The sequence below is a fragment of the Podarcis filfolensis genome (assembly GCF_964270895.1).
Source record: "Podarcis filfolensis genome assembly, chromosome: 7".
NCBI classification, from domain to species: Eukaryota; Metazoa; Chordata; class Lepidosauria; order Squamata; family Lacertidae; genus Podarcis; species Podarcis filfolensis.
Genome location: NC_139603.1, coordinates 25630482 through 25658406, shown reverse-complemented (window position 1 = coordinate 25658406; position 27925 = coordinate 25630482). Strand labels below are relative to the sequence as shown.

General features: G+C 43.0%; 3 protein-coding genes and 1 long non-coding RNA gene across 4 annotated transcripts in view; 2 read left to right on the top strand and 2 right to left on the bottom strand.

Moving 5' to 3' along the window:
- Positions 1-3018, top strand: part of WRNIP1 (WRN helicase interacting protein 1) — a 64038-nt gene extending 61020 nt beyond the window's left edge. The window contains exon 6 of the transcript XR_014550600.1: positions 3004-3018. The gene's annotated coding sequence lies outside the window, so the exon portion shown is untranslated. The remainder of the gene's footprint in view (positions 1-3003) is intronic.
- On the bottom strand, positions 1-24485 carry LOC310767379 (uncharacterized protein). Its single transcript, XM_083624249.1, has 15 exons — positions 23968-24485; positions 18222-18396; positions 15170-15307; positions 14549-14666; positions 14294-14436; positions 13846-14013; positions 12364-12765; positions 9683-9734; positions 7853-8143; positions 6028-6203; positions 5430-5567; positions 4274-4391; positions 3333-3475; positions 1770-1937; positions 1-657 (listed from the first exon to the last, which is right to left on the bottom strand). Exons 2-15 carry the CDS (start codon positions 18384-18386, stop codon positions 250-252), a joined length of 2628 nt encoding a protein of 875 aa, XP_083480375.1. The 5' UTR covers positions 18387-18396; positions 23968-24485; the 3' UTR covers positions 1-249.
- LOC310767287 lies at positions 8150-9806 on the top strand. Its single transcript, XR_014550842.1, has 3 exons — positions 8150-8402; positions 8727-8794; positions 9409-9806. It is a non-coding gene; the product is annotated as an uncharacterized lncRNA (long non-coding RNA).
- A 1756-nt stretch (positions 24486-26241) lies between the features above and the next one.
- The window catches only part of LOC310767378 (uncharacterized protein), a 37441-nt gene continuing 35757 nt past the window's right edge, over positions 26242-27925 (bottom strand). Inside the window, exon 23 of the mRNA XM_083624248.1 lies at positions 26242-27334. Coding sequence (XP_083480374.1) covers positions 26930-27334 — 405 coding nt within the window. The 3' untranslated portion in view covers positions 26242-26929. The remainder of the gene's footprint in view (positions 27335-27925) is intronic.

Here is a 27925-nt window from a genome sequence, read left to right as displayed (position 1 = left end):
TATATTGCATAGTTTTACTACAATGCCTTCATTTTAAGTAGCGTGTCACAATGTAATAAACCAAAAGCTAGCTAATGACAGGCAGCAAACGAATACAAGAAAAGCCACTTCTCTTATAAATCGGTTTCTGAAAAACCTGGTGCCCAGTAATGATCCTTCTTTCTCTCCCTCTCAAAAAAGCAAAATAACAAAGAGTGTTTTTTGAGGAGCAGCTCTAAGGGCATTTGGTTCATCCATTTATTTTACTTTTCATGGAGAAGCAAATCTGCCAAAGAAAAGTATACTTTTTGTTGGGTTGTGGCGGATAAAAAATAGGAAGGGGTGGTCAGCGTTGAAATCCTCTTCCATAGGCAAACTACATAGCATTATCATACCAGCAGTTGCTGCTGCTGCTTCTGTTCCTTCCTCATTCACTTCTACAAATGACTTGTGAACAATTTTGGACACATGGAGGTCCCGGGCTCCTGACATTCCAGACAAATCTGCCTTGCCGCTGTCAAAGACATCCAGCACTCCCAATTCTGCCAAGGGAGTTTTAAGATCATAGGTCTCCTCCAGCTTAAATTTCGGCAGATGCACCCTAACTTCAGAGTTGCTGTACATTTTTCCTGGGTGTGTCCACTCTTGGAGCTTTCCTAAGGTGAGCTGCTTCTCCAGCTAGAATTTAAAAAGAGAGAGAAAGGATGAATTTAATATGCCATCGCAGCTCAAATATATCTACTTCATGTACAACAACAACAACAGTGCTTTTATAGAAAGCCAGAATGAAAAGCTAGGGAGCGTCTGTGGAGAACAGAGAAATAAATATTCAAGAAGGGGACCCCAACTTTAACTTCATTTATCTCCACCTCAGAATGGCACCCGGTACCAGGGCTTGAAAGAGACGGTTTGCTACCCAAGACCTTCGAGACTCACTATCTGTTGGAAGAGATAATATGATACTCAACGCAGCATTGGTCCCATAAAAGGAAACCTTGTCTGTAGAACAGCTCCTGCTTTAATGGGGATTCGTGTATGAAAAAAAATGACATTAGCAAGTATAAGACACAGAGATACTGATATAGAGTTTTATAAAATCTAAAATTCCACACGGAAATATTCCCAAAAGCATTTAGCCACTCCTGTGTACTCACTGGTCTTTAGAAACTGTGGAATGGTAGGAAAATTGTGTCAAAGCAACGTATTGAAGGCATTTATTTTGAAGCAAAGTCCAACTTGTCGCTATTTGATTTCAAGTCTGCAAATGAATCAATCTGCAGATAATTCAGAGCATGTGCTGAAGAAACCAGACGCTCTGCTTTGGTTTTCTCTGGGGCTGCGAGGAGAGCCTGTGATACATCTCCATCCTCCCAGCAACACAGCCTTTGATCCTGAAAAGTAAAATGTTCCTACGAAAGAGAGGCATGCTGCAAGGCTGCTTCATGTGTTATCCAAGAATACTCCTTTGACAATCAACTGCAAAGCTCAGCTGGTTAGAGTGCTGTGCTGATAATGCCAAGGTTGCAGGTTTGATCCCCATATGGGACAGCTGCATATTCCTGCATTTCAGGGGGTTGGACTAGATGACCCCAGGGTCCCTTCCAACTCTACAATTCTATGAAGACTCAGTTGTAATCATCAATAATAGTAATAATATAGTAAAAAAATTCTGATGTCAATTTCACATGCATATACCATGAACTACAGGTTGTTGCTTTTTTAAAAAAATATTGGTAATGTGCCATTTGAAAAAATTATTATAGAGAAAGAAAGGGAGAAATCAAAATCACCTGTTCCAGGCCAGTGGAGTTATCCTCAATGTCATCAGGCAGCAGGATTATCATGCTAAGTTTGTCCCCCTTGTAAGGAAGTTCCAGGACACGGCATTTACACTCAGGGATATATCCCAAAGGAAGCTCCTTTTTCAGAAACATCATCTTCACCGTCTTCTTTTCCTTCTGGGTAGTTTTTAAAAAAGGCACAACTATGAGCATGCAAAAAGATATTGCAAGTAAAAGAGTATGTTTAGACACCTAAGAGTTCGTGCAAAGAAAAAGGTTCTTTCCAAAACTATGTTCACGGTTGTGCTGTTACAGAGGGGTCCTACTCAGAAGAAAGCTAGATTTGGGTTCATTGGGACTTAGTCCTAGGGCTAAGTGTGCAAAGGAATGCAACCATTCACATTGTAATCCAGGCATGTCCAAAGTCCGTTTCGGGGGCCTAATCCGGTCGGTTTAATCTGGCCCCTGGGGCAGTTTATTTCCTGGGGTAAAATCCTAAAAGAAGCTCAACAACTTCAATCCTAAAAAAGTCAACAACTTTGGTAGGCCCTTTGGTCAGCCCTTCACTTCATCAAATGTGGCCCTCTTTGAAAAAAATTTGGACACCGCTGTAATCAGTTCATGGCACACTCAATATTGCTTTTTTGTCATCCAAAGGCAAAGATAATCAAGCAAGCGAATTACTAAAACCAAATTTGTTCTTTTCAGCTGTTTCCTTCAAGCACTGAAGCTGGCCAATGGAAGCTGAAGTCCAATAAAAGCTCAATAAAATATTTTAAAATGAAAATATTGGTTCAAATTTAATATTTTACATTCAGAGAACACACTGGGTTGAATCCAGAGGTGTCCCACCCACGTTTGGGTTTTTTTTACTCCCTGTCATGCACAAATAACCTTCACGTGTTTTAGAGCTGCTAAAAGTATTACCAAGTTGATTATCACCCTTAAACCTAAATTTTGGGTAGCATCCAACTAAAGCATTCTCTCAGTGTAAGGATTTCCCTCCTCTCCTCGCACACCCCATACCCTCCCCAGATGTGCTCCAAAACCCCTAGAACAAATTTATGGGGTACTTGGGAGGGGAGGACAAGTGGGGAAGTCCTGCTGCACAAAACAGAAATCCTTGCACTGATGGGAAGTGCTACTCAGTGCTACTTTGGATACAACTCTTTATAAGACGGTCGCGGGTGGCGCTGTGGGTTAAACCACTGAACCTAGGGCTTGCTGATTGGAAGGTCAGCAGTTAGAATCCCCGTGACGGGGTGAGCTCCCATTGCTCGGTCCCTGCTGCTGCCAACCTAGCAGTTTGAAAGCACATCAAAGTGCAAGTAGATAAATAGGTACCGCTCCGGCGGGAAGGTAAACGGCATTTCTGTGCAGTGCCCTGGTTCGCCAGAAGCGGCTTAGTCATGCTGGCCAAATGACCCGGAAGCTGTACGCCGGCTCCGTTGGCCAATAAAGCGAGATGAGCGCTGCAACCCCGGAGTCGGCCACGACTGGACCTAATGGTCAGGGGTCTCTTTACCTTTACCTTTAATAACAGGACAGTGTGGAATATAGGCCTTTTGTTACCTTACTAAGTCTAAAAGGGAGTTCCTCAGTGTCCTCCTCTTGAAATTTCTCTGCCCAGCTGCCTTTGAAGTAGATGGCATTTACCAAAACAAGTTTGGTCAGTTCATTCAGCGAGCCTTCGGATAACAAGTCACGTATTTTACCTGGAAATGGAAGTTACAGAACAAATTAGCTCTGTAAGAAGCAAGGCACTGATTCAGACATGACAGGAGGCTATTGATAACTGTGGCTCAGTGGCTTCTTTTGCTGCTTTTGTGAAGAAAGCGTGAAGATATGCCTGAAACTAATGCATATCCTGATCACCAAAGAATTGATGCTTTTGAATTATGGTGCTGGAGGAGACTCCTGAGAGTCCCATGGACTGCAAGAAGATCAAACCTCTCCATTCTTAAGGAAATCAGCCCTGAGTGCTCACTGGAATGACAGATCCTGAAGCTGAGGCTCCAATACTTTGGCCACCTCATGAGAAGACTCCCTGGAAAAGACCCTGATGTTGGGAAAGATGGAGGGCACAAGGAGAAGGGGACGACAGAGGATGAGATGGCTGGATAGTGTTCTCGAAGCTACCAGAATGAGTTTGACCAAACTGCGGGAGGCAGTGGAGTGTTTGGCGTGCTCTGGTCCATGGGGTCACGAAGAGTCGGACACAACTAAACGACAACAACAATGCATATCCTGGCTTATTAAGTCAAGATCTGACTGGAGACAAGGTAGGGCCAAAACAAAGGAAGGAAGGAAGGAAGGAAGGAAGGAAGGAAGGAAGGAAGGAAGGAAAGAAACCCTGATAGTCCTTCCTAATCATTTTTTAAAGAAACTGAGGTAGTTCAGTCAATAAAGCATGAGACACTTAGCTCAGGGTTGTGAGTTCAACTCTCCGTGGTCCCTTCCAACTTTATGATTCTACGATTCTCTAAGTTGAGAGTTTTCCAAGCACCACTCACCTTCTGTATGATTCTCAACCCACTGGTTAATTTGCTTTCGTGCATCATCTGAAGCATTTAGAAAATCCACTGTGGCTAACTCAGCTCCATACATCTTCTGGGTGCTAGCCAAGAAATCCTGGAGAAATCATAGAAGACAGATATCAATGTACGGGGGGGGGGGGGCGGGGGTTATCTCCCATCTGTGGACTATAAATTGGTCTTCCCATTCCTGGCTGGGGGTGACAGTTTTGTTGGCATCGTTCATCAATCTATTTAAAGAATGCCAGTTATCTCATAATGCACAAATCAGTAAAAACACTCAATTCCCAGTTTAGGGAAGTTTTTAACATTTGATGGTTTACCCAGCCAGATGGGTGGAGTATAAACCATCATTTTTTATTTGTATGCCGCCTTTCCACAGTTAAAAAAACAATGCTCAAGACGTCTTACAGCATGACAAGATTTACATAATTACAAAAGTCACAAACAATAAATAAACCACATCAAGAAAATACACAACCAAATGGGAAACAATTTCCACATAAATCAAAATCTAAAACTAAGAATACAGCACTGATATCACAGTTTAAAATGACATAGGTAAAAAATAACAGCAATTTAAACAAAACAAAACAAAACAAAATGGAGCCCTCTCTGCCCAGCAGCAGCAGCAGCGGCAGCAGTCCTTTATAGAGCCCGTCAGGCCCCGCCCTGGGCCAGGTGGTGAGTGGCAGGATTGGGGCCCTCAGGCGCTGAGCAGTAGTAGTAGTTTGGGTTTTTTCCTCATTCTGTGCGGACGTTCCTGTGGAAAAGTTCTACCTACTCTGCTTAACACAGAAGATACAATCCAAAAGCATTCTATAAAAGTTGTTTCAACACAAATGAATGTGATGTTGTAAACGAATTTGAATGTTTAGCTTTATCCAGGAATGTCAAACACAATAAAGCTGGCAAAAAGAAAATACCCACAACCTACATGAGGCAGCACTTCATTTGTGAGCTTGACATTTGTGGCTTTTAAGGTTCTGATGCAGCAGTTTCATAGCATACCAATTCTCCCAAATGAAGAATTACAACCCCACCATGCCCACTTCCACATCTAGGGAAATAAAAAGAAAATCTCTCGGCCAGCTAATTTTGCAGAGTTTCGTTTATATCCCAGCAATTAACTTACTTGCAAAAAAGTGTAGGTCTTTTCTCCAAACAGCCTATTAGCAAGCTTCAATGTATAGGGTGCTCCGCTCTTGTTAATGTCAGTATTCAGGGCCTGGAACCTTGAGTGAAGGTCTTCGACGACATCAAAGTGAAATGTCTGCACAAGGGAAAAGAGAAGTCCTAACTGATTATCACTAGGACCAATCAAATAGGTAAATCTCCCTGTGGAACGCCCTGCCACCAGATGTCAAAGAGAACAACAACTACCAGACTTTTAGAAGACATCTGAAGGCAGATGTTTTTAATGTTTGATGTATTACGGTATTTTAATATTTTTAATAAATTACAGTAAAAGGTTTTAGGACATGGAAGGAAAATAATTAGCTTTATTTCCCTGGTGTGTTACTATCATGATGGGGGGAAAACACACCACTGCAATGAAATCATGGACTATAAACAGCAACATTCAGAATATATTCTGATGCATAATTAAATCTCAACAAAACTGCTCCTTCTTTGTGGGACATTAAATGTAAAGTTCTTTGAATGGTTAAAGTTGAACCACCTTAGCAAAATAACCAGAAATCAAGATAAAACCTGAAAAGATTTTTGCTGACCTTTGAGAGTTGTGCGGCTGTGTTACCTTTAGCCCCCAAGGAAACCATGGCGATTGCAGCAGATATGCTAAGCGGTGAAAAAAAGATGTTGCCTGTTTTGTTGGCTTCACTGAACTTTTGGAAGAGATCAAGGGCAAAATGTGTGTTTGCGTTAGCCAGCTTCTCCATGGTGGAATCTGAAAAGCATGAAAAGGAAAGAAAAACCATGTCACTTATTACTTTTGACCAACACACACGCACACAATCTATACGCAGTCAGGAAAACAGGAACCTGACTTTGGCAGACGTGTCACAAAATAACAAATATAGTTATGGTCTCTCTCTGCCTCTGTCCACATCCTTTTTGTGATAGTGCCATGGGGCAGCAGCCTGGTATGTGCAAAAAGGGCTCTTTCCCCAAATTCTCTTCAAGTTAATAAACTTTCTAAAATCTCCCTGCAACCACCAAGTGCTAGATCCACATGACTGAGCTTTGGGAAGCTCAGCAACCTGTCTTGAGTCGCCTCTAAATGCACCTTCCAGGCACACGGACATCACAGGTGAGCGGCAATTTAGGAGAGGAAGCTGCCTTCCAGGCTCCCTTCCAACTCTATGGTTCTAGGATTTTATTATCAGCCTGGCAGCCAGAGAAGAAGGAAGTTCTGTTTGTCTCATTCATGCCCAGAGGAAAAACTCCACCTGCTGGTTTTCTGTTAAAGTGGTTAACTGGACTCCTCCCTCTGCCAAACACAGAAACCTGGGCTTCCCAGCTCTTTCCCTGACAGTTTTTAAACAGCTGTATGATGGGGAAAAGATATCAACAGCAGGAGCTCTTTTCCATAAAATCTGCGGCATGCAGGATCTTTAAAACATTTTTAATATTTGATGATTTACTATGTGCTATAAACCGCCAGAGTGGCTGGGGAAAGCCAGATGGGCAGGGTAGAAATAATAAAATTCTTATTAATAATAATAAATCTCTGCCTGCAGGTTTAATCACTAGTATATTCAGGCCATATGAAAGCCTCCAGTTCAGATCCACTACCAGGTAGTGTAGCCTGCAGAATGGGCAGAGCATTTGCTCCATCCCCTAAATCAAGTAAATAAATAAAAATACTTAACTAAAAGTAGAAATCATGGAAAGATTTTGACAGATTCCACGCCCACCCCAGCACTTGGGGTCAAAAGAAGGTAATTTGAGTGACTGGGGAAACCCAGCCAGATGGGCAGGGTATTAATAATAATAATAATAAGAATAAGAAGAATAAGAATAATAAAAATAAACAACTTGCTGAGACATTTCATTCCGAACCTGCTAGACAGAGCCAGACAGAGGGTGATGGCTGGTGGGTTTTCTAACCCCCCTCCAACATAAATCCTGGCTACGTCCAAGGGCTGCAGTACTGAGTTAGATGACTCAGAATAACGTAGTTGCCAAAGTTCCTGGGGTTGGATGACCCTAGGGCAGAGGCGTCCAACTCCCAAGAGACTGCGATCTACTCAGAGAATTAAAAACTGGCAGTGATTTACCCTCTTTTGGGAGGTTCAGATCAAAGTTTTTGCGCTTTTAGGGAGGAAAGCCCCGTTTTTGTTGACCTGATTTTAGGCAGGAAATGGAAAAGGTCACTCAGCGGAAGATCAATAAGGATCATGCGCGAATGGAGGACGGAGCGGGGGAGGGGGGCGCACGGCAGGATGCTCTTTTGCAAGCGCTAGGAAAAGAAGCCCACGATCTATCGCGACCAGTAGATCGCGATAGGCCTACTGGACATCCCTGCCCTAGGGGAATCCCCTTCCAGGTCTACCATTCGACGGGACAGCCCCCTGCCCCAAAGCGCAACTTCACCCTGCCGACGAGCTTGTCTTTTCTGTTCCTCCTCCCTCCATCCCTTTCTTGGGAAATCCCAAGCCCCCGAGGATCGGATGTCAGCAGCTCCGCCCAATGCATCCCTGCTTTTCTTCTGCAACAGTTTTCCAAGTGCAGCTTTCCCGTCTTGCAGCGCCGAGAGGGGGCGAAATGTGGAGACCAGGCAGCCGTCCGGGCTGTGCGCCCTTCGGAGCGCGCCGCGCCCCTCGAGGCAAAGGCGCTGCGCTCCCTTCTCCTCCTGCCACGACTGGGCCAGAAATTGTGCTTTTTCTTACCTGGTGGGCGGCAAGACTCAGAGCCAAGTTTCCCGGGAGCGTCAGTCGCCGTCGAGGGAGCCCCGCTCTACTGAAAGAGGCTGGAAGGCAGGGCGGAGGGAAGCGCCCCGGGCGGGTCTAGCGCTGCGAGGGGAGACTGAAAGCGGAGCAACGCCTTAGGCGCCGCCCTTCGACGGAGGGAACCCGGAGCGCGTTCGACAGGTGCGACGGTGCGGGAGACCAGAAAGAACCTTTCTCTTGATCAAGATGGGCAGGTGACAGCAAAGGTTGCAAGGTTTTTAGCTGGGGCAATCAGAATAAGATCCACTATTTGACTATGGATTCAAAACCCTAAAAATGTATTTTATATAATTGACTTTTTATTTCTATTCTTTGTATATCGTATTGTTGTTTTATTGCTGCGGCCGATGGCTGACGCAAATAAAGATTCATTCATTCATTCACCTGGTCCTGCCGATTTTTTTTTTTCCCGACTTCCAGATCCCCAAAATGAGGTGCGGTCAACGGCTGCGACTGTGCCCTGGGAATTCAAAATATCTTTTTTGGTTAAATTAATGTGATTTATTCCTGCATTGCAGAGGGTTGCGCTTGATGAGCCTTGCGGGGATCCCTTCAAACTACGATTCTATGAATTTAGTTTTTCTCAGTAAGGAAAATGTGTGTAAAATGGCATGGAAACCATTAAAAATGATGGCCAAATCCTTGCAGTTATATTACATATTATTAGTATGATGAGTTATTCTTCTATATCAATACCGGACATTTCCAGAAGGCAAAATTAAAATTATTTTGTTTCCCAAAAGCTTCATCAAAGGCAGAATTGATTGCGGGGGTGGATTTCTGAATGGTGTTTTGTCTTGGATCTTAGGCAAGTCAAGATCGTGGGTTTTTTGGTGTTTTTGTAAACATAAAAAAGTTCAGTAACTTTGGCGCATGTCCAAAAAAGCTCAAAAACCTTTGGGATGTCCTGGTTTTTACTTTTTGAAATATGGCAGCCCTACTCATCAGACATAGGCATACCAAGCAAAAATAATAGATCTTAATTCCTCACACCCAAAAACATGTTTTCCAAGACCCCACGATGAAGAAATTTGCAAATATTATGTTCTGCCCCTAAAATGACACACTCTAAATTGCCTGCAGGAATTAGGAGAAAAGTGCTGGAACTGGAGAGATGTGTTAATTGCGGGCGCAGGGGTTTGTGTGTGTAGTATTGCAATGCTTAAAAAGTTGGTGTTTGCATTTTGCTTTTGGCACCAGGAGATTATTTGGAACAGAAGCCATGCCACCCTGTACAAGGAAGACTTTTGGTGGGCACACCTTGTGAGAAACAGCGCGTCATTTTTAAACTTTTTGTCAGAGATCGTTAGGGTTGTCTGACGACGTGGTAAATTAAAATAAGGTTACCAGATGTCCCCATTTCCCGGGGACAGCCCCCTGATTTACAAATCAGTCCACTGACAAAATCCATTTAAGTTGGAAAGTGTCCCCGGATTCATCGAAAAAAATCTGGTAACCTTAAATCAAGACATACCATAGTTTGCACAATCACGTTCAGAATTGATTTCCACCTGGATCCTTATTAACTATGACAATTGTGTAAAACACTGTGACACAGGTTCAGTGCCGGATTAACCTATAAACTAAGCAAGTTATAGTTTAGGGCCCCCCTCTCTTGCCCCCCCCCCAAATCTGGATGTACATTTCCAAAATATAAAAAACAAATAAAATAAAACCTACTGGTACATACAGCAAGTGTTTTATGTTGTGTAGGCTCCTATGATGTAAGTAATGGGTCCATAAATTACCATGTAGCATATATTCAACACATAAAAACAGCGACAATTTGTTGTTGACAAAATGACAGCTGGACATATAAACGGCCCCCTTACCTTCAGTAGCTTAGGGCCTCATCAAACCTAAATCCGGCCCTGCACAGGTCAGTGCCAAGGGTTTACCAGGTAAATACAGCCAGTGTTTTTCAGGAACAGAAATCCAGACACAGAAGGGGAAAAGTACAACTCAAGTTTTGCTGATTACTGGTGGAATGCACTGACTCCAAATTCCTCCACTTACTATGCAGTATACAGGGCATTTTCCCACTCACAGCCACAACAGGGAATAGAATTACAGGTAGGTTAAAGTGGGTTGTTGCCTAACTTGACACCTTCAGCAAGGAGGAAGGGCTGGTCATCTAGTTTTCAGGTAGTAGTAAGCCTTTGACTGGCAAGGCATCACCAATGGAACAAACACACTGATCAGCCTGATCATCTGTCAGCCTGATGATAACTGAAAATGAGGCTTTGTAGAAGTAACATAAGTGAGGCTCATTATGTTACATCGTTCACTCTCAATTACTGTGGACTTTTTTAGAACTCCTTTTTCACTTTGAGCAACATCTCTTCCCCACTCACTTGCAAAAAAAATAAAAGGAAAACAATTTATGGCCTCATTGGACCATTGTTCCTTTTTAGTTTCAAGCTGTAGTCACAATACGAAAGCTGCGATAATGTGCCTAAATGTATTGGGTGAAATAAAGCGTGCTCACATTACTGAATTGAACAGTGCAATGAAATTCTTTCTTCCAGTGTGTTACACAGCTCTTTCAGCACAGCTTCCAAAGCAGGGCAACGTTACTAACTTAGAAAAATAAAAAAGCCCCCTTAAGACAAAGATTGATTAGTATATTCTACGACAGAAATGGGTACGGTAGAGGCATAGCCTCAACTCAAAACCCATTCAGCTGCACTTGTTTTGGAAGAATGCACCGACATTGTTTGTGTGCTTTTACACAGATCCAATTTGTGCTAGCACATTTTTTGTGGGGGAGGCACCCCACTAAACTTTCCCAGGAGACGAAAACAGAGTCACATTGAAGAACAATTTGCCAGCGACAAGTACCAGGTACAGAGATTGTCCCCGATAAGCAGACTGCTGAAATGTTTCTGCAGTGCTTCACTCGTCTCATTTTTCCGCAAGTGGGTGCATCTCAAAGGTCATATGAAATTGCTTGCGTGCTAGAGAAGAGGCAGCATAAGCCAAGTACTGTTGGCAGTTGTAGCACAGTCAGCTTAAGCTGAATGGATTGGCAAATGCCACACCCAGAGAGAGGACTTCACCTGTACTCATGCGGAAATTAGTTGACTGACTGTTTACACATGTTGTTGGCAACCAGTGTCTTAAGTGGGGAAGAGACTGGTGACGTTGGAGCTACGGGGTCAGAATAAATCTCGCCCTGAGCTGTTGTTTAATGAATTCAGTAGCAGTACAATCAGAACACAAAACAATTTCATTTTTATTTTAAATCCAATAATACATGAATCGATATCCATTCATACATAAATGTCACTTACAGGTTGCCAAGTCAAAATTCTGTGACTACTTTTTATGCACGTAACGTCAAAGAATAATACACTGTAGACCGAACATCAGATTTATACTTCTGCTTGTGCACTGCATTCTTCACAAGGCCAAATTATTCTGTGTGTTGTAGAAATCATTGCACTTTTTCTGCGCTGCAATAACTAAATAAGGCTCTTCATTTTCACTTTGGTTACCAATATCTTAAATTTATATGCTGGTGTGAATGCCAGAAACTGGTACTAAACAATTGTGTTTGTTTATCAAATGCACATGAGGTTATATGGTAGGCTCTCCTTTGATAGAAGCTGTTTTTGGTGGTTGCTAATACCTCTTGAAGAACAAAACCAACCCCCCAGCCCCACCCTGAAGTATCCTGTGAAAATAAAGGTCCAGAACAAAATGGACCTCACAAATATTAGGAACTTGTAGCAAAGCTGCCTGGTAAAAAAAAAAGAGCCCTCTATGTTTTTATTAAGAGCATGGAAAAGATGAAGAGGTGTGCAGTTAATAAGATCTGCTTCATCTTCACCAATATTGCTAATGGTCTGTGATACAAGTGCCTCCTATACTAAATAAGGCACACACAATACATCAATGTTCATTAGGAGTAGGGTTTAAGGAAGGCCACAGTTTTCAGTTGGCCCATTTTACGATGTGATCCCCTTATGCACAACTGTTAATCAAATATGAATGGTGCTGGGAAAAGCTGTCGCAAGCAGAGAAACAGCAGTGAAGACGGGATTAGACAATATAACTTTGAAATAATAGGATGAGAAATCGAAAACTTGATATACTGCCAGCAGGCTGCAGCGGGGAATGTTTGTGCTGCACACACAGGACACCCATTGTTCAGGGAGAGCAAAACCTACCATAGAAGAGAAGGCTTTGTGTTTTGTTGTGCCGAATGAAGAAGACAAAGGGATGGTCGGCTGTGACACAGGGCACAATCATAGCGCACCGCAGCATCATAACAGCAGCAGTAGCAGCAGCGGCCTCAGTTCCCTCTTCATTTACCTCTACAAAGGATTTGTGAACAACCTCAGACAAAACCAAGTCATTGTTGGGAGACATCCTAGAGAAATCTGCCTTGCTTGGGTCAAACGCCTCAGCCATTCCCATGCTGCTCAGAACAGGCTTCAGGTCGTATTTTTCCTCCAGTTTAAATTTGGGTAGAGACAGCTCAACTTCAGTTAGGTCCATCATCTCAGGGTTAATCCACTCCTTGAGTTTCTCATAGGTCATTTCTCTCTCCAGCTAAAATAAGACAAACACGAGGCATTCAAGGAAAAAAGGAAATCCTGGCTGCATATATAAATCCTCACATTTCTCACATGAAACCATTTTCACTGGATTCACAGTGACTCAAATGACTCCATGTACATCACTTAAACAAACTTGTTTCACAATTGCCCTGTCTGTCCGGGTAGAATTCCTTTCTGCTCAACTTGCTTTTATGCCTTCCATCTTTCTGAACAAGACAGAACACTGGCAGACTTAACTATGCTTATAGAAATATACGGTAAACAGCTATATTACACATATATTGCTCCTTCTGGGGTAGTTTATCCACCTCTGGTTCCTACCCTGCACGCAGCTCTCACCTGTGGCATCTAGAAGCCACACTCTGGGAAATGGCTTTAACTGGCCAGCTAAACCAGGTGAGGGTACCCAATGGGTCTCAAACTCTCTGTGTTAGGGACTTGCCCTGCATGCAAATATAGGCTCTGGCAGACTGAGCGGAGAAGACCAATAGTGGGTGCAATGGTCGAGAAGGCAGTTAGTGCTGTATAGGGGCAGATGGGGCTCATCAACCTGGGAAAGTAGCCCATCTAGGAGAAGGGAAATTCTGATCCTAAACCTCCACTGTCTTGCGGGATAACTTCGGGAGAAGAAAGGCTAAGGAGTAAACTCTATACAAATCCAGAGTGGAGTCCCTAAGACAGTTGGATGGTGCTTTGCACGCCTCCTTCCAGCAACTCCTGCAGCCAAACTGGTGCCAAACATATCACTCTGCTTTCCTTTGGACATCAGCAAGGCCGAGAGGGGGCCCCTGTTGTCTGGGCAGCCCAAGATGTCTATACACACTGCCCAGGTTTACACCCCGGGGAGGTCAATTTGGTGCTGCTGGCATGGTGGTTTGACTTCACCCCTGAAGGCACACTCCATTCTCTCTCAAGACAGACAAATGCCAACAATGTAACATGTTACACTGGGCACTTGGAAGAATCACGTAGAAGCTGGAAGAATATTTCTCTTGTCGTGTACAGCGACCAACAAGGGCAATTTTTACGGGCGAGAATTTAGATGGTTTTATTCTCAGCAACAATGCCTCACCCTTTCCAGGCCTGTAGAATTATCTGCAATCTCATCAGGAAGCAGGATGATCATGCTGAGCTCGTTATCAACATAAGGAATCTCGAGAATTTTGGTGCGAAGTTCCGATATCCATGTCATGTTGAATTTAGCTTTCTTGAACATCATCTGCACCGGTTTGCTTTCATTCTGCAAATGGAGAAGAATTTCGTTTTAAGAATATAATCTTTTCTATTGCTCTATTGCATTGCTTGAGCTGCTCTGCATCTTTACTGTTCATCCTCTGTTGTCTCTGCAAAAAAATGTCCTTAGGACATGGTGGGGCGGGAAACCCTTGCTGGTCAACTGATGAAAGAAAAAAACAGAAGGAGGGAACACTCCAAATATCACAATGTATGTAATTTAATCAAAACGATAAAGACTGTGTGGTCAATGATGTGCTTCACATTATTTCCCACCTCATACATACCTTGCTAATTTTGAACGGCCTTTCCTGTGTGTGATCTTTGTTGAACTGATTTGCCCAGTTTCCCTTGAAATAGATAGCATTCACCAAGACCAGCCTTGTACTGGAGTCAATTAGTCCTGGGGCGAGCAGATTTTGGATTTTACCTTGAAGAGGGATTAAAGAGCTGTTTTAATAAGAACATATTTTTCAGACACAAACTCATATTTTAAGAAGTAAAACGCAGACAATATGGAAGTCCAAGAATTTGCTACTCACTTGCTGTCTGTTCTTCCACCCAATTATTTATGTATTTCCTGGAATCCTCTGATGCTTTAATGAAGTCTAGTTTCTCTAGACCTGCTCGATAGAATTTCTGGCTGGAGTCTACAAATGACTTAAACAAATATGTTTCAGAATTAAAAGCTATATATGGATCTATATATATCATATACACACAAACTTTGATTTCATTCAGTTTTTGTCCCACAGAAAAGAGAGGGAGAGAAGGATGTTTCTTCCATTTTCAGATACCGAAAGATGTGAAACACGTATGCAGATGCTTAATTTAACTTCAGTTGATAAGAAAAAGCTCATGGCATGTGCAATTGACTCATATCAGCCAAAACAGATAAACTGAACCGGACCCAAACAAAATTCTTTTGTTCAAGAATACACATAGCAATCCTTGTCTTATTATTATATATGAGAGTCCTACATGAAAGGTCCGTATGCAGGATGCTAAATTCTTACCAAGATTTGCCCCTGTATCAGTCCTGCTCAATGCAGGCGTGATAGTGAGTGCTTAGCTGTGTTTCTGATCTGCGACAGAACACGGTTCATTATCAGAACAGAGACCACTTCCTGTTCTCTAGCATATTTGTAAACCATGTAACTTACTGAAATAAACTCATAGGATGTTTCTCCAAATAGCCTGTTGGCTAGCCTAAGCAAGTACTTGGTGTCTGGCTTGTTGATTTCAGAAATAAGTTTCTTGTATCCCTGGTGAAACTCTACGTCGTTGGTCACAGACAGCACCTGTAAGATGATAAATGGTTAACGGATAATGTTAAGTTATTTAAATACAGACATTTATCCACGTACTCCTAAAAAACCGTTATCAGTTGAAAATCCATGTCTTTTAGCAAACAAGAGAGTAAAATATATAAAACAAACAACCATTGTGACAGTGATTTGTTGGGGGGGGGCTTACCATTTGAGGAGGAAAAACAAAACAAAATCACAATCAGATTTGATAGTAATAAAAATTAAGAAGCAGAAAGCAGATTGTTCCGTTCCTGTTCAAGATTTCACAAGACAAATATCTGAAACAGTTAGAACGGAAGCAGGCAAAAGAGAGTGACTATTAGTTTTCACATATTCTTTTCAAAAAACAATAACAAAAACCACATACTAAATTGCTGGGTTTTTATCTTCCCCCTAACAATTTTAACTTAACTTTCTAAATAAAACTGGGCTGTCATGTTTCAGCATGGGCCATGTTCTTCTGCGCAAGGACGGAGTAACTAAAATTTGATGATGCACTGAGAATTGAACTCTGGGCAGTGCTAACCAACCATAGCTAAAGATCAAGCTGCTTATCAGGAGCTCAGGAAACATTTGGGGCAGTCACAGCAGAAACAGATGCACGCAGCTGCCAGTAGCCTAGGAAAAACTAGGGGGCCAAAGAACCACTGCAATTACAGAGAAGAACCTCCCTGCAGCGGGAAGGTTTTCTGGGTGTGACATAAGAAATACTTTTCACATAAGTCAACTTCATTCAAGACGACAAACTGGGCACACAAAACTAAGTGTCCTTTGTTCTGGGGAAGAAAAACATGGAATCTAAATTTGCTTTTCTTTTTTCGTTATACTGGTAATACCTGCTAGACAAGAAAGAGAAAGCCCACATGTTCCATAGTCCTTCTTTGGTACTGTTTTTGTTGATTTAGCAGGACTGCCCCACTTGTGATTATCAAAGAGATTGTAAATACAATTGTAAGTGGTGTAAAAGTGGTGGCCTTCATTTCCTTAAGTGGGCTGTGCAGACCTGGTCGAATAGGCGGCCACAAACTAAATTCAAGAATTCAAAGCATGGTGGTTTTTACTTTGTTTTGTGTGAATAGGAATTCTTCCCTATGGAACCATGACCTAAGTTCAGCTCATGTGTTACTTGCACATAAGGCAATTGTGACTGGGGAATGGGGCCGTGCTATTAGCTCCAACCCCAATTTGCAGACACTTCCCAGATAAACTCGGTGCATAAACTCTTGCTGGGATGTAGGGGTTCCACGAGACTGGGACATCCACATAAAACCAGAAGCTTGTGGCTCAAGGCTTCAGACAACCACATGCAATGCAGGGTGATTGAAGGAAGCAGACATGATGCCAGGCAAGTAGCTAAAAATGTGGCCCTGCTCCCCATTTACCATGCAAGTGCCTGACATGTGAGTAATTTGTGAACCGGGCTACTGCCTTACGGAGTTAATTGCAACTTGTGGAGAAACTTGTTAATTACAACTTGTGGAGTAGGAAAATACAAAGTCCCTATGTTATATACATTCCAGTGGTTTGATAAATAGCAAGCAAAAGCTGTAGGAATTCCCCTTTCTCAGTGTTACGTTCCGCAGAATTTTCTATTAGGGAACAGCATGTAACCTTTTTTACATTCGTTGTAATTAAAAGACACAACACACACATGCCCACATCAATACACCATGCACTGCAGAAGGCGCTGAGCACACATCTCTATGCTAGGCCTGTTTTGACTCTATGGTTACAGGCTGAAAGTGAACCATAGTATGTCATAGTATGTGTCACCTCCCAACCCCTTCTGTATGTCTAAATCACTCAATCCTAAACTAGCTTTCTCTAGATTCAGCGCAATGAGCTGTCCTCCTTTAGGACCAAACTAGACTTGATGCCATTCGCACACCTACGAATTGCACTAATGGCTTTTTAAGAGTAAACAGTGCATTCAAATTGGAACCTCCACAGGGGGCAGAGAGTTAAAGTTCTTCTACCTAGTCATTTCGACACTTTGGCACCCTATTTGCAAAATTTAACAATTCCAAAATACAGATATGCTTTCACTTCCAGAAAATTGAATATACTGCCTTCGGCTGTACTTGAGGGTCGATTTCAAAAAATTCCACTGGAAATACAGTTATGTCCCTGTGGAGATGGCAGTATTGAGTCACTGGCTCATATGTTTCTGGCCTGCACTCTTTATAAAGATTTGAGGAGTGGGGTTATTACCCCTCTCCTACAGTCCATGCCGGCTCGCTCAACCATTGCTACTGCCTCCTTTCTTTTAGCAGATCAAGATGATCAGGTGACAGCAAAAACTGCAAGGTTCTTAGCTGGGGGAATTAGAATAAGATCTATTATTTGATTATTGATGTAAACCCCCAAAATGAATTTTCTAGAGTTAAGTTTTTACCTTCAATACATTTTATTTTATTGCTATGGCTAGTGGCTGGTACAAATAAAGATTCTATCTGTCTGCCTATGAAAAAAGCCCTTCTACCTGTGTTCCAATTCAGACTGGGCCTCCTCAGTCTGTTATTTAAGTTTTAAAAGTCATTAAAATGACTAATTGCGTGAACGGGCCTTCCCTAGTTTGAGGCTCAGGAAGGATGCTTAGGACCATAGCCTTAGGTAAATGTAAAGGGACCCCTGACAGTTAGGTACAGTCACGGACAACTCTGGGCTTGTGGCGCTCATCTCCCTTTACTGGCAGAGGGAGCCGGCGTTTGACGTGCTTTGGAACTGCTAGGTTGGCAGGAGCTGGGACCGAACAACGGGAGCTCACTAGCAGCCTGAGGGGCCCGCTAATAAATGCATATTTCAGCCTGACCTGCTACAAAGAAAAGGATGCAGCATGCATGCCTCATTTAAGAGTCAAAAGTCAAGCTCCCCCCTCCCCTTAATAGTATTTATCTGGATATACCTTTGCCATTTGGGCTGCAGTGTTCCCTGCCGCACCCAGAGAGACCATTGTCAAAGCAGAAGAAATGCTCAAAGGAGAAAAAAACATGTTCGCTGTATCATTTTGACTTAGCTTCTTGAACAGATTGAGGGCAAAGGCACTGTTTGCTGCAGTGAGGCGGTCCATGTCTTATAACCTACGAAACAAGCACAGATAAGACAGTCATCCAGTTTGTCCGCTCGGAGGTCACTTTTACAAGAAAAAAACCAAACCTAAGCATTTGTTTTCAGATCTCACACGTGTCCTAATGACATGTCAACCTGCAATTCCTACTTTTGAACATTTTCGTGCTCTCCAAAATGCCACCCACCCACCGTTTTCTGGTGTGGGGGAGGCTGCAGCCCACACAGGAACCGTCAATCACATGCTACATTTCTTTAGATGAAAGCAATGGCCAGCAGACAGTAATTTGCAAAAATGCACAGGAAGAGAATAACATTCACCCTCACTTGATTTCTAAGATCAGCTTTAATTTAAAAGTCTATTGCATATTACATGCCACATTACCCACTTTGAGACATAAAAAGAAATAGAGGGATGGAAAGCATCGTTTGAGAGCCTGTTATCCCTCCCCACTGCATAATTCTAGCCTCAAAAACAGGACTATTAAAGCCTCAGGTCGCAGAATTAAGTTAGCAAGCCAACAGCTATAATAGCCCGACTTTCGCAATTAAGTCTATGCTTGATAAACCGAGTCCTGAACGGGATCAAGCTTGCATGAAGTGCTTTTTGATGCTTTTATAACTTATACTGTGACTACTGATCCTAAGATGTACAAATGTTTCAAAACTCCTTCTACCAATATGCATTAGGGGGGAAGATCTGGGCACACTAACTCAACCCAGCCCCAGCCCCATGAAATTCACATGTGAACATTTTCCTGGCATGAAGATGCAATGAGACAAGCTTCGCCTGCTGGATTTATCTGTCTTGGAGGTTCAGAGACATAGGAACTCTGCCATTTTTTTCTGGCTGGCAGAGTTGCCAAGCCCAGGTTTTCTTGTTCTTGAAACAAAACAAAACAAAACAAAACAAAACAAAACAAAACAAAACAAAACAAAACAAAACACAGCACTCTTGCCAAGCTAGCACACATTTGCTTGTTATTTAAAACCAGAATTTTGGCATGTGTTATTTCTCCCATCACAGGGGAAAGGAAAGCGAAGCCTTCAGAACTGCTCCAAGCTGTGAACCTATTTAAAGGAACAGAAAAAAATCCTTAGGGAAGCGATCCCAAATGGCTCTGATCTCTCTGCAAAACATTAGCCGTCAGAGAAATACACAACTCTCATACAGACAGGGCTAAGCAGGTAAGGAAAGCTACACAACACAACTGTTATATATAATATTGTTTACCATAAGATGTGGCTGATGATTCACTGTAATTAAAATACATAAGGTTATAAACTTAGCAACCTAATATCAGGATTAATCAGGAGGTTCGTTTAGTTACCACACTGCCAATTTCAAGTCACTGTTAGTCAAATCCAGCTCCGGTCCTCCGAGCCCAGCAGAGTATACCCAGAGTCCGCAACGAAAGGATGAGGCAGGTATGGCTACATTGCGAAAGCTTTATTTCTAAGCTATGCAGAGAGCATACATATATACATCTTGTCTCTGTGAGAAGCAGAGAGCAACTCCAACAAAGAAACGACAGAACAAGGAAACAGGAAACCAGTAAACGTCACATCCCGTCTCCCTTTCCCGTGGGAACCCAACAGTAACTGGACTGCGGAATGAAAACATAGTCTTGTGACTACCAGCAGCTGCTCAGTGAGGGAAACAGAAACTAACAGTCACTGCAGGTCATCTCTTTATTCTAGACAAAGAGGAAAAGCTATCTCTTGTATTCATTATTTAGATTGCTAATTCACTGTATGAAACAACGCATTTTTGGGCATGGAATGTTTTTCACAGAAAAGTACAGTTGTGGAAAACTCTCTGCTTCACGTCAACAAGTAAGCCTGTAAACATACTGGGACACAATCCACAATGCTTGATGCCACTGACTCGAAAAGAGCACGGATCCTGCACAGAGTTGGTGTCAATCGGCCTTCGTTTATCCTGATTCCTTTAAAAAATAATTCTAACATTCTAAAGAACACACACACACGTGGAATAATTAACGTGGCACCACCTTGTGAATTCTGAGTGGTTATAATACCGTAAATAAGGGAACCATGAAGATTTGCAGTGTGATTTGAGCTTTTGACTTACAGAATACATACTTATGCTGTATTTTATTTTTTTAAAGTGAAATCCTTTGCTATGTTATCCAGCTTCTTGTCCAATGCCTTTGAAAGCAGTCTTTCCTAATTCTTTTGGTACGTTTCCAGTTACGATATGTCTCTTTTGTTCATTACGAGACACAATTGTTTATACATTTGTTATACATTTGTATTGAGGACCGTTTAAAAAAGAACATGAAAAAGATATTTCTGGTTGAAGACATGGCATTAAGCCCTGTCTTCTGTTTGCTTTGCATTGTAATAGAGACAATCTTCTCGGCCTTGAGCCATGCCTTCTACGAAAGATCTCCGATTATACAGAGGCCGCTTGGGACAGAGAAAGAATGGATGCTCTCTCTTTGTATATATTAGTGTATACACAACCAAGCAGTTCTCTGAATTGGTCTGCGGTGCTAGTTCTGCTTGGAAAGAACTCTGGCTTCAGGCATGGAATTGTACTATCCAAATTTGTTTGTTCCATTATTGGAGATGGGTTCTTCATTCCCCGGAACACAGATCCTTCCAGGGAATGCATGCCAGCGCTGGGTGCAGCCAGAGGCAAACGTAGGTGTGGCAACAGGTGTGACTTTTACCTTTGTACTGTAGGTTACATTCCAGCCACACAAAGTGACAGGGATTTCTACACCCACACGCCCAATGCATCTGTCCAGGCAAGCAAGAGGCATCAATCATCACAGTCCAAAGACTATTCCAGCCAGGCAGAAGCACTCAAGAAGAGGCCCAGAGTGGGACCAGTGAGGGACTTGGCCTACTGATGGAGGGAGGGCCACATTATAGGGCTCCACACTTTTGGTGTTATTTTACAACAACAGAACCACCGAGAGCTAAAGCTCTCCAAACACATCCCTAAAGTTATTCCTCCCACCCTCAACAAATTACCTTACTTGGTTGGTCGGTTGGTTTTGGCAATCAAGATCTACATCCAGTTCAGCCACACAGCTACAAAGAGGCTTTGCAAAAAAAAAAAAAAAAAAGGAAAACCCTCCACAAAGCAATCAAATGGATAAAAAAGAAGCAAGGTGAATGGCCCCATCTGCCGTGTGTATTTAAAGCAGTATCATAACACTTTAAAGGAGCGTCTCCAGCCCCATCGTTCAGCCCGGACACTGAGGTCCTCCTCCGAGGGCCTTCTGGCGGTTCCCTCACCGCGAGAAGTGAGGTTACAGGGAACCAGACAGAGGGCCTTCTCAGAAGTGGCGCCCGCCCTGTTGAACGCCCTCCCATCAGATGTCAAGGAAATAAACAACTACCTGACTTTTAGAAGACATCTGAAGGCAGCCCTGTTTAGGGAAGTTTTTAATGTTTCATCTTTCATCGTGTTTTTAATATTCTGTTGGGAGCCGCCCAGAGTGGCTGGGGAAACTCAGCCAGATGGGCAGGGTATAAATAAATCAACATCATCACCATCATTATCATCACAGCCATTGTTTCCATCTCCAAAGAATCAAAGTAACTGTTCTTTGTTAAGGATGCTAAGAGACCCCATTCCCCGCTCCCTGCAGAGCTACAATGCCAGAATTCCTCAGGGAAGAGGGATTGATTGTTGAAGTACTCTGAGTGCTCTTCTGGACAGAATCGGGATGCTCTTACAGATGGTGGAGAGAATGTGGCCAAGTTCTACTTCAGTTTGAAGGGTGCAGCAGCGGAGCCAGGCTTTGCATTATTACCAAACGCTACAGGAATAATCCTTGCTCAGTTGTGCTCAATGGATGCCCACGAGGCAATCTTCATTTCAGCAGCAGTCATTTGCTGTTGCAATGGTTAAAACAGAAAACCTAGTGCAAATAACCTAGAGATCTTACCAATAGATCTTAAGCTACCTTCTGCCTATTCCTAGAGACTGGGAAGTATACAAGACAAATAATTAGAAAGTCTTATGGTTGATGGGTTGTTTTTTTTAAAAAAAATGAACTCTTAATTACTATCCATCCAATGCTTGCCAGTTCAAAACTGCCTGATTAAAATAGTATCTGTACCATAAAGGGATTTCCATCTCTTGTTTACGCTGACAAATTGAATGTATTTAAAAACAGAAGCATTCCTTCCACATTCCACAGCTATTTAGAGATTTTGGAGCAAAAAGAAACAGAAAACAACTGGTTACTACTCCCTTCTCACTTGAAAATGCTCCAGTGTCTGAAGATCAGCTGTTTTGTCATAGTAGTATTTAATGATACCAGGAGACACAGTGAGAAGTTTCCCAGCCTCTCAGGGAAGGATAGGGACAGAAGAGGAGCCACCCTCACAAGGCTGGTGAATACGTACAATGGAAAACTATGGCTCTGTGTTGGCACATAAACTGCACATCCTTCCTGTGCTACAAAGTCGGTTCCTCTATTTGTTTCACTCCTGTGTGTTGGCAATGCAGTTGCTACACTCCTCAGCTGGGTGTCGTAATTGACAGCATGGCATGCCAATCTCTGCCAGGCACCCCACTCTTTCCTAGCTGCTAGGAGGCTCCCTGCTTAACCGACACTTTAGAACCCAGCCTAAGGTGTGGGCAGGAACGCCAGGAACGCTCTTTATTTCCAAGGAACAGGTAGGAAGTCTGCTGCATCCTAATAAGCAAGCCAATAAAAGAGTTTTAGGAATTGGTTGCTGCACGTGCACAATGAAAACTCATTAAAACCCACTTTTTCCATGCTCTGCAGGTGATTAAATTTTTCAGTGCAAATATAAAAACAAACCCAACAAACGCCTATCAAGAACAGGCACCAAGGTGGGTTTTATCTCCGCCCCCCCCCTTGCAAAGCTCCTGTGCGCTAACAGCTGTGCACAGAAGGCAGAAATCCAGCAGGTGAAGCCTTTCCCATTAGAGAAACACAGTATGGAAAGCCGCAACTATTGAATTTCTGCCTCTGTCATGCAGCTGTTCAAAGCACAAAAGCGCCAGTCCTACAGGTGCCAGTCTTGGACAACACCCTGGACCCACCCAGATTACTTTCAGCGCTCCACCTCAACAAAGGAAGTCCCAGACGCTGCTGCCAAGCAATCCACCTGGCTTACCCTTTGCAATCCAGTAAGCAACGACTTAAGTTTGTAGTTACCACTGACATTATATACATACACACACACATATATATATATATATTTATTTAGCGCAGCATCAACTTCTGAAGGCAAGAACCTGCTTTTATTAGTTATGGTACGGTACAACCTTTTTTGCAAGCATATTTGATGTAATGGACTATTAAGTTCCTGGAAGTTTTTTGCGCGCAATAAAGCTGGCAGTCTTTAAAGCACTCCAAGAACTTTCGTTGCGCGCAAGCCACTCACAGCACGCCTACCTTTCTGGAAGTTAGGATCAGATATTGATTGTCTTCCTCAGCTTACCAAAATAACAACAGTCCAAGACGACGCAGCTTTTAACCACACACACACAACATCAGGACCCCCCCCTTTCTTTTAAAGGACACGCAACAGAGACAAATGGCAACCCAAAGAGAAGAGGACTGTACCGGGAGGAATGGGCGCGGCTGTTACACCCGGATCGCAGGAAGGGCTCCCGCTGCGAGCAAAGAGAGGCACCGAGTGGCGACGAGAAACCGGAGAAGGGGAAACGAAACCATCCCGTCCTGCCAGGGGAGGCGCTTCTGTGACTCAGCCCCTGACTCAGCCGCTCTCCAGGAACCTAATAGGGTGGCGAGGCGGGGGGGAAGGAGCCGCAGGCTCGAGCCCCCCAAGTTTGCTGCCGGCTTTCATTGCCACTGAGCATGTGCAGAACGGCTCGCACATGCCCAGGAGGAGGAGACGAAGCCGCTGCCCGTTGCCTTTGCTGGGCGGCACGCCTTTTCCCCCATCGCCGCCTGCTTTTTCCAGAAACGGAGAAGCCTCTCAGAGCAGGAAGGTGGCGCTGCGAAAGCGCAATTGCGCCCTGCTCGCGTTGGTTGTTGGCGCAGCAGAAGTAATCCCCGCAGGCTTACTCTCGAGTAAGGGCGCCTGGCTGCGCAAACCCGGGGAGCCTGACATTAATACAAACAATGCAGTCATAGTGTAAAGTTTATATTCTTTTACTTAGTGTCAGCTTGGATAGATTCTCTTTCTATTCGCTGATAGTTAAATGTTTGGGAAAAGTCAGAAGCCCAAGGCAGTATAAGTTCCTCAACTAAGTTTATTCAACATTTGTCAGTGACAACAGCTCACTCATAGGAACACAAGAACCAAACTGACTGGACAACACGATAATAGTCCCCAGCATGAACTGACCGTTGACAGTTTGACAGTTGAAAGAGCATGCGCTTACTTGCCATTAGAACGTTCGTCCATAGCTGTCAACTTTCAGATTTGAAAATAAGGGATCAGCAGCCTCGAAAATAAGAGATTGGCAGCTTCACCTGTCCCGGGGACAGTCTACGGCATATCTAACAATCCGGGATAGCAGCGGGAAATGGTGCTGGAATAAGTGAATTTCCCGCCAAAAAAGGGAAGGTTGACAGTTATGCGTTTGTCTACCAACACTATACGATTGGTTAGAATGTGTCATGTAACATAAAATGTGTTAAACCCAATACATAACATTGATTTATTGCATTTCCTTGGTAGTGAGAGAGGTTGTGTGTGCGGGGAGCCAAAGTTATCCCACCAACACGAATGTCCAGCAACAAATACAACCTGAAAAAAGAGACGACACACGTACTTCTGTAAACCAAGGAACCACTATGATCTTAGGGTGAAATCACTTTGAGGTGTATGATACAGATATGCAGGCTTGAATCTTTCTGGCCATAGTGAGTGTTGTTGTTTTTTTCCGGACATGCTGGGTGAAGGATGGGAACATCCAGACAGATTTTTTGAGGACTGCAATATTCTCCGGAAAGACTGGGTAAGCTTGTACAGTTCAGAGGAATCTCTGGGTATGTGGTGATTAATCTGTGGACTATTCCGGAGAAGTGTTGGGATTTGCGTGTCCTGCCCGTAAGAGTGTGTTTATGAGGAGTGTTGAAGGAGTCCCATCTCTTCAAATGAAAGCACTGTGGGACACCATTTGATCTACGGAAAGTGACCAGATTGTTGTTAACCATGTGGGGAACCTGGGTAATAAACGATATTCATGCCTTCAATTTGTTGCCCAATACACACAATTACGATGCTTAAAACAAAGGTCAGACTACCTGGGTGAGATTATGATGCCCTGTTAGAACCATGTTGAGGCCTGAGAAGGAGATCCTGCTATAGTTTCTAAGACCATTGCTATTGAGAAACGAGGACGGGTACCAGTTAGGATTCTGACCCTGGTGATGCTGTGTTGCAACTGAGTAAGGTTAAGCATAACGGACAGTTTGTACATAAATGCAAAGGGCAAACTTCTAATGCCTGAAATGCAAGCAAGCCGTGAGGAATCAGAAGTACCAGAATGTGCCTATCAGTGATGCAGAAGGAGAACTCAGATCACAACACTTGAAGAAAATATGTATAGGAACATGAACCATTTCTGCAGAGCAGAGACTTGAGTCAATTAGAACTTGTCAAAGGACTTTCTCCCAGAAGCCTCTGGATTTTGCATGCATTTCCCATACTATCCCACTGGTCCGGAATATATCCTCCAGTTTGGAACACGTTCCGTCTAATTGCTCTTTCTTTGTACTAACCAGCTGGTGAGATGATGAATATATAAAATAAATAAATAGAGCGTTGTCAATTATTTTAATGCAACTGGGCTGCACTCCGTGTCATGTGGCACAGGGAGAGAAGGTAAGAGCTTTTAAAAACTACTGTTTTGCACAGTGGAAACATAATTTTCAAAACTGTATTTAATGCTTTAAAATGCATGTTTTACAGACAATGACTGGCATTTAGAGAAGAATTAAGAATATGATGCTGCACACTTGTGTACAGAGACAGATTTGGGCAACAGAAGGAAGGCAGAAAAGCTTATAGAGATAATGTCTAAAACAGCATTAGGCCTCAATGTGATGCCTGTGGTATTTCAGCCTGCTCCTAAGCATTTATACTCAGATTGCCAACCTTTTTGGACCAATGAGGAAATGTGGAATTTTGAGAAACTGCATATGGGCGCCAGTCACAAAATGGCTGCCATGAGGCGTGTGGCATGACACAAAATGGTTGTTGGCAGAGGAGAGAAAGAGAGGCAAAGCCAGTGTCAACTTTAACTTGGCAGGAAGGGAAGGAAGTTCTCTTATGCATTTTTTATTTTTGAGAGTGTGTTTACCATGGGAGGTACTAGTGGGTTCTTTGACGAAGAGAATCTGCCAAAGAAGAGGGTGTTTTTTGTTGCCTTGAAGATGAAAGGGTGGTTTGCTTCTAATTTTATGGGATGCTGAGATGACCTTATTACAACAGTGGCTGCTGAGGCAGCTGCTGCCTCAATGCCCTCTTCATTGATCTCCACAAAGGACTTGTGATACACCTCTGACAATGCCAAGTCACTTTTCTTTGACATTCCTGAGAAGTTAGCTTGCTTCAGGGAGAGCAAAATCTACCATAGAAGAGAAGGCTTTGTGTTTTGTTGTGCCGAATGAAGAAGAGAAAGGGATGGTCGGCTGTGACACAGGGCACAATCCTAGCACACCGCTTATTCATAACAGCAGCAGTAGCAGCAGCGGCCTCAGTTCCCTCTTCGTTTACCTCTACAAAGGATTTGTGAACAACCTCAGACAAAACCAAGTCATTGTTGGGAGACATCCTAGAGAAATCTGCCTTGCTTGGGTCAAACGCCTCAGCCATTCCCATGCTGCTCAGAACAGGCTTCAGGTCGTATTTTTCCTCCAGTTTAAATTTGGGTAGAGACAGCTCAACTTCAGTTAGGTCCATCATCTCAGGGTTAATCCAATCCTTGAGTTTCTCATAGGTCATTTCTCTCTCCAGCTAAAATAAGACAAACACGAGGCATTCAAGGAAAAAAGGAAATCCTGGCTGCATATATAAATCCTCACATTTCTCACATGAAACCATTTTCACTGGATTCACAGTGACTCAAATGACTCCATGTACATCACTTAAACAAACTTGTTTGACAATTGCCGTGTCTGTCTGGGTAGAATTCCTTTCTGCTCAACTTGCTTTTATGCCTTCCATCTTTCTGAATAAGACAGAACACTGGCAGACTTAACTATGCTTATAGAAATATAAACAGCTATATTACACATATATTGCTCCTTCTGGGGTAATTTATCCACCTTTGGTTCCCACCCTGAACTCAGCTCTCACCTGTGGCTCCTAGAAGCTGTCAGCATGTTGAACAATGTATATAAACAATGTTTATAAAATTAAATATGAATACCTATATTTTAGCTGAAAGAATGAAGAAAATTCTTCAAACTATTATACAGTGGTACCTTGGGTTACATATGCATTAGCTTACATACGCCGCTAACCCAGAAATAGTACCTCAGGTTAAAATCTTTGCTTCAGGATGAGAACAGAAATCGTGCAGCGGCAGCAGGAGGCCCCATTAGC

Coding starts and splice junctions, on each gene's coding strand:
- LOC310767379 (XM_083624249.1), bottom strand. CDS start 18,386: ATGGACCGCCTCACTGCAGCAAACAGTGCCTTTGCCCTCAATCTGTTC. Junction 15,308..18,221: donor CTGCAGCCCAAATGGCAAAG/GTATATCCAGAT, acceptor ATCATCTTACAG/GTGCTGTCTGTGACCAACGA. Junction 658..1,769: donor ACTCCACTGGCCTGGAACAG/GTGATTTTGATT, acceptor TTTAAATTCTAG/CTGGAGAAGCAGCTCACCTT.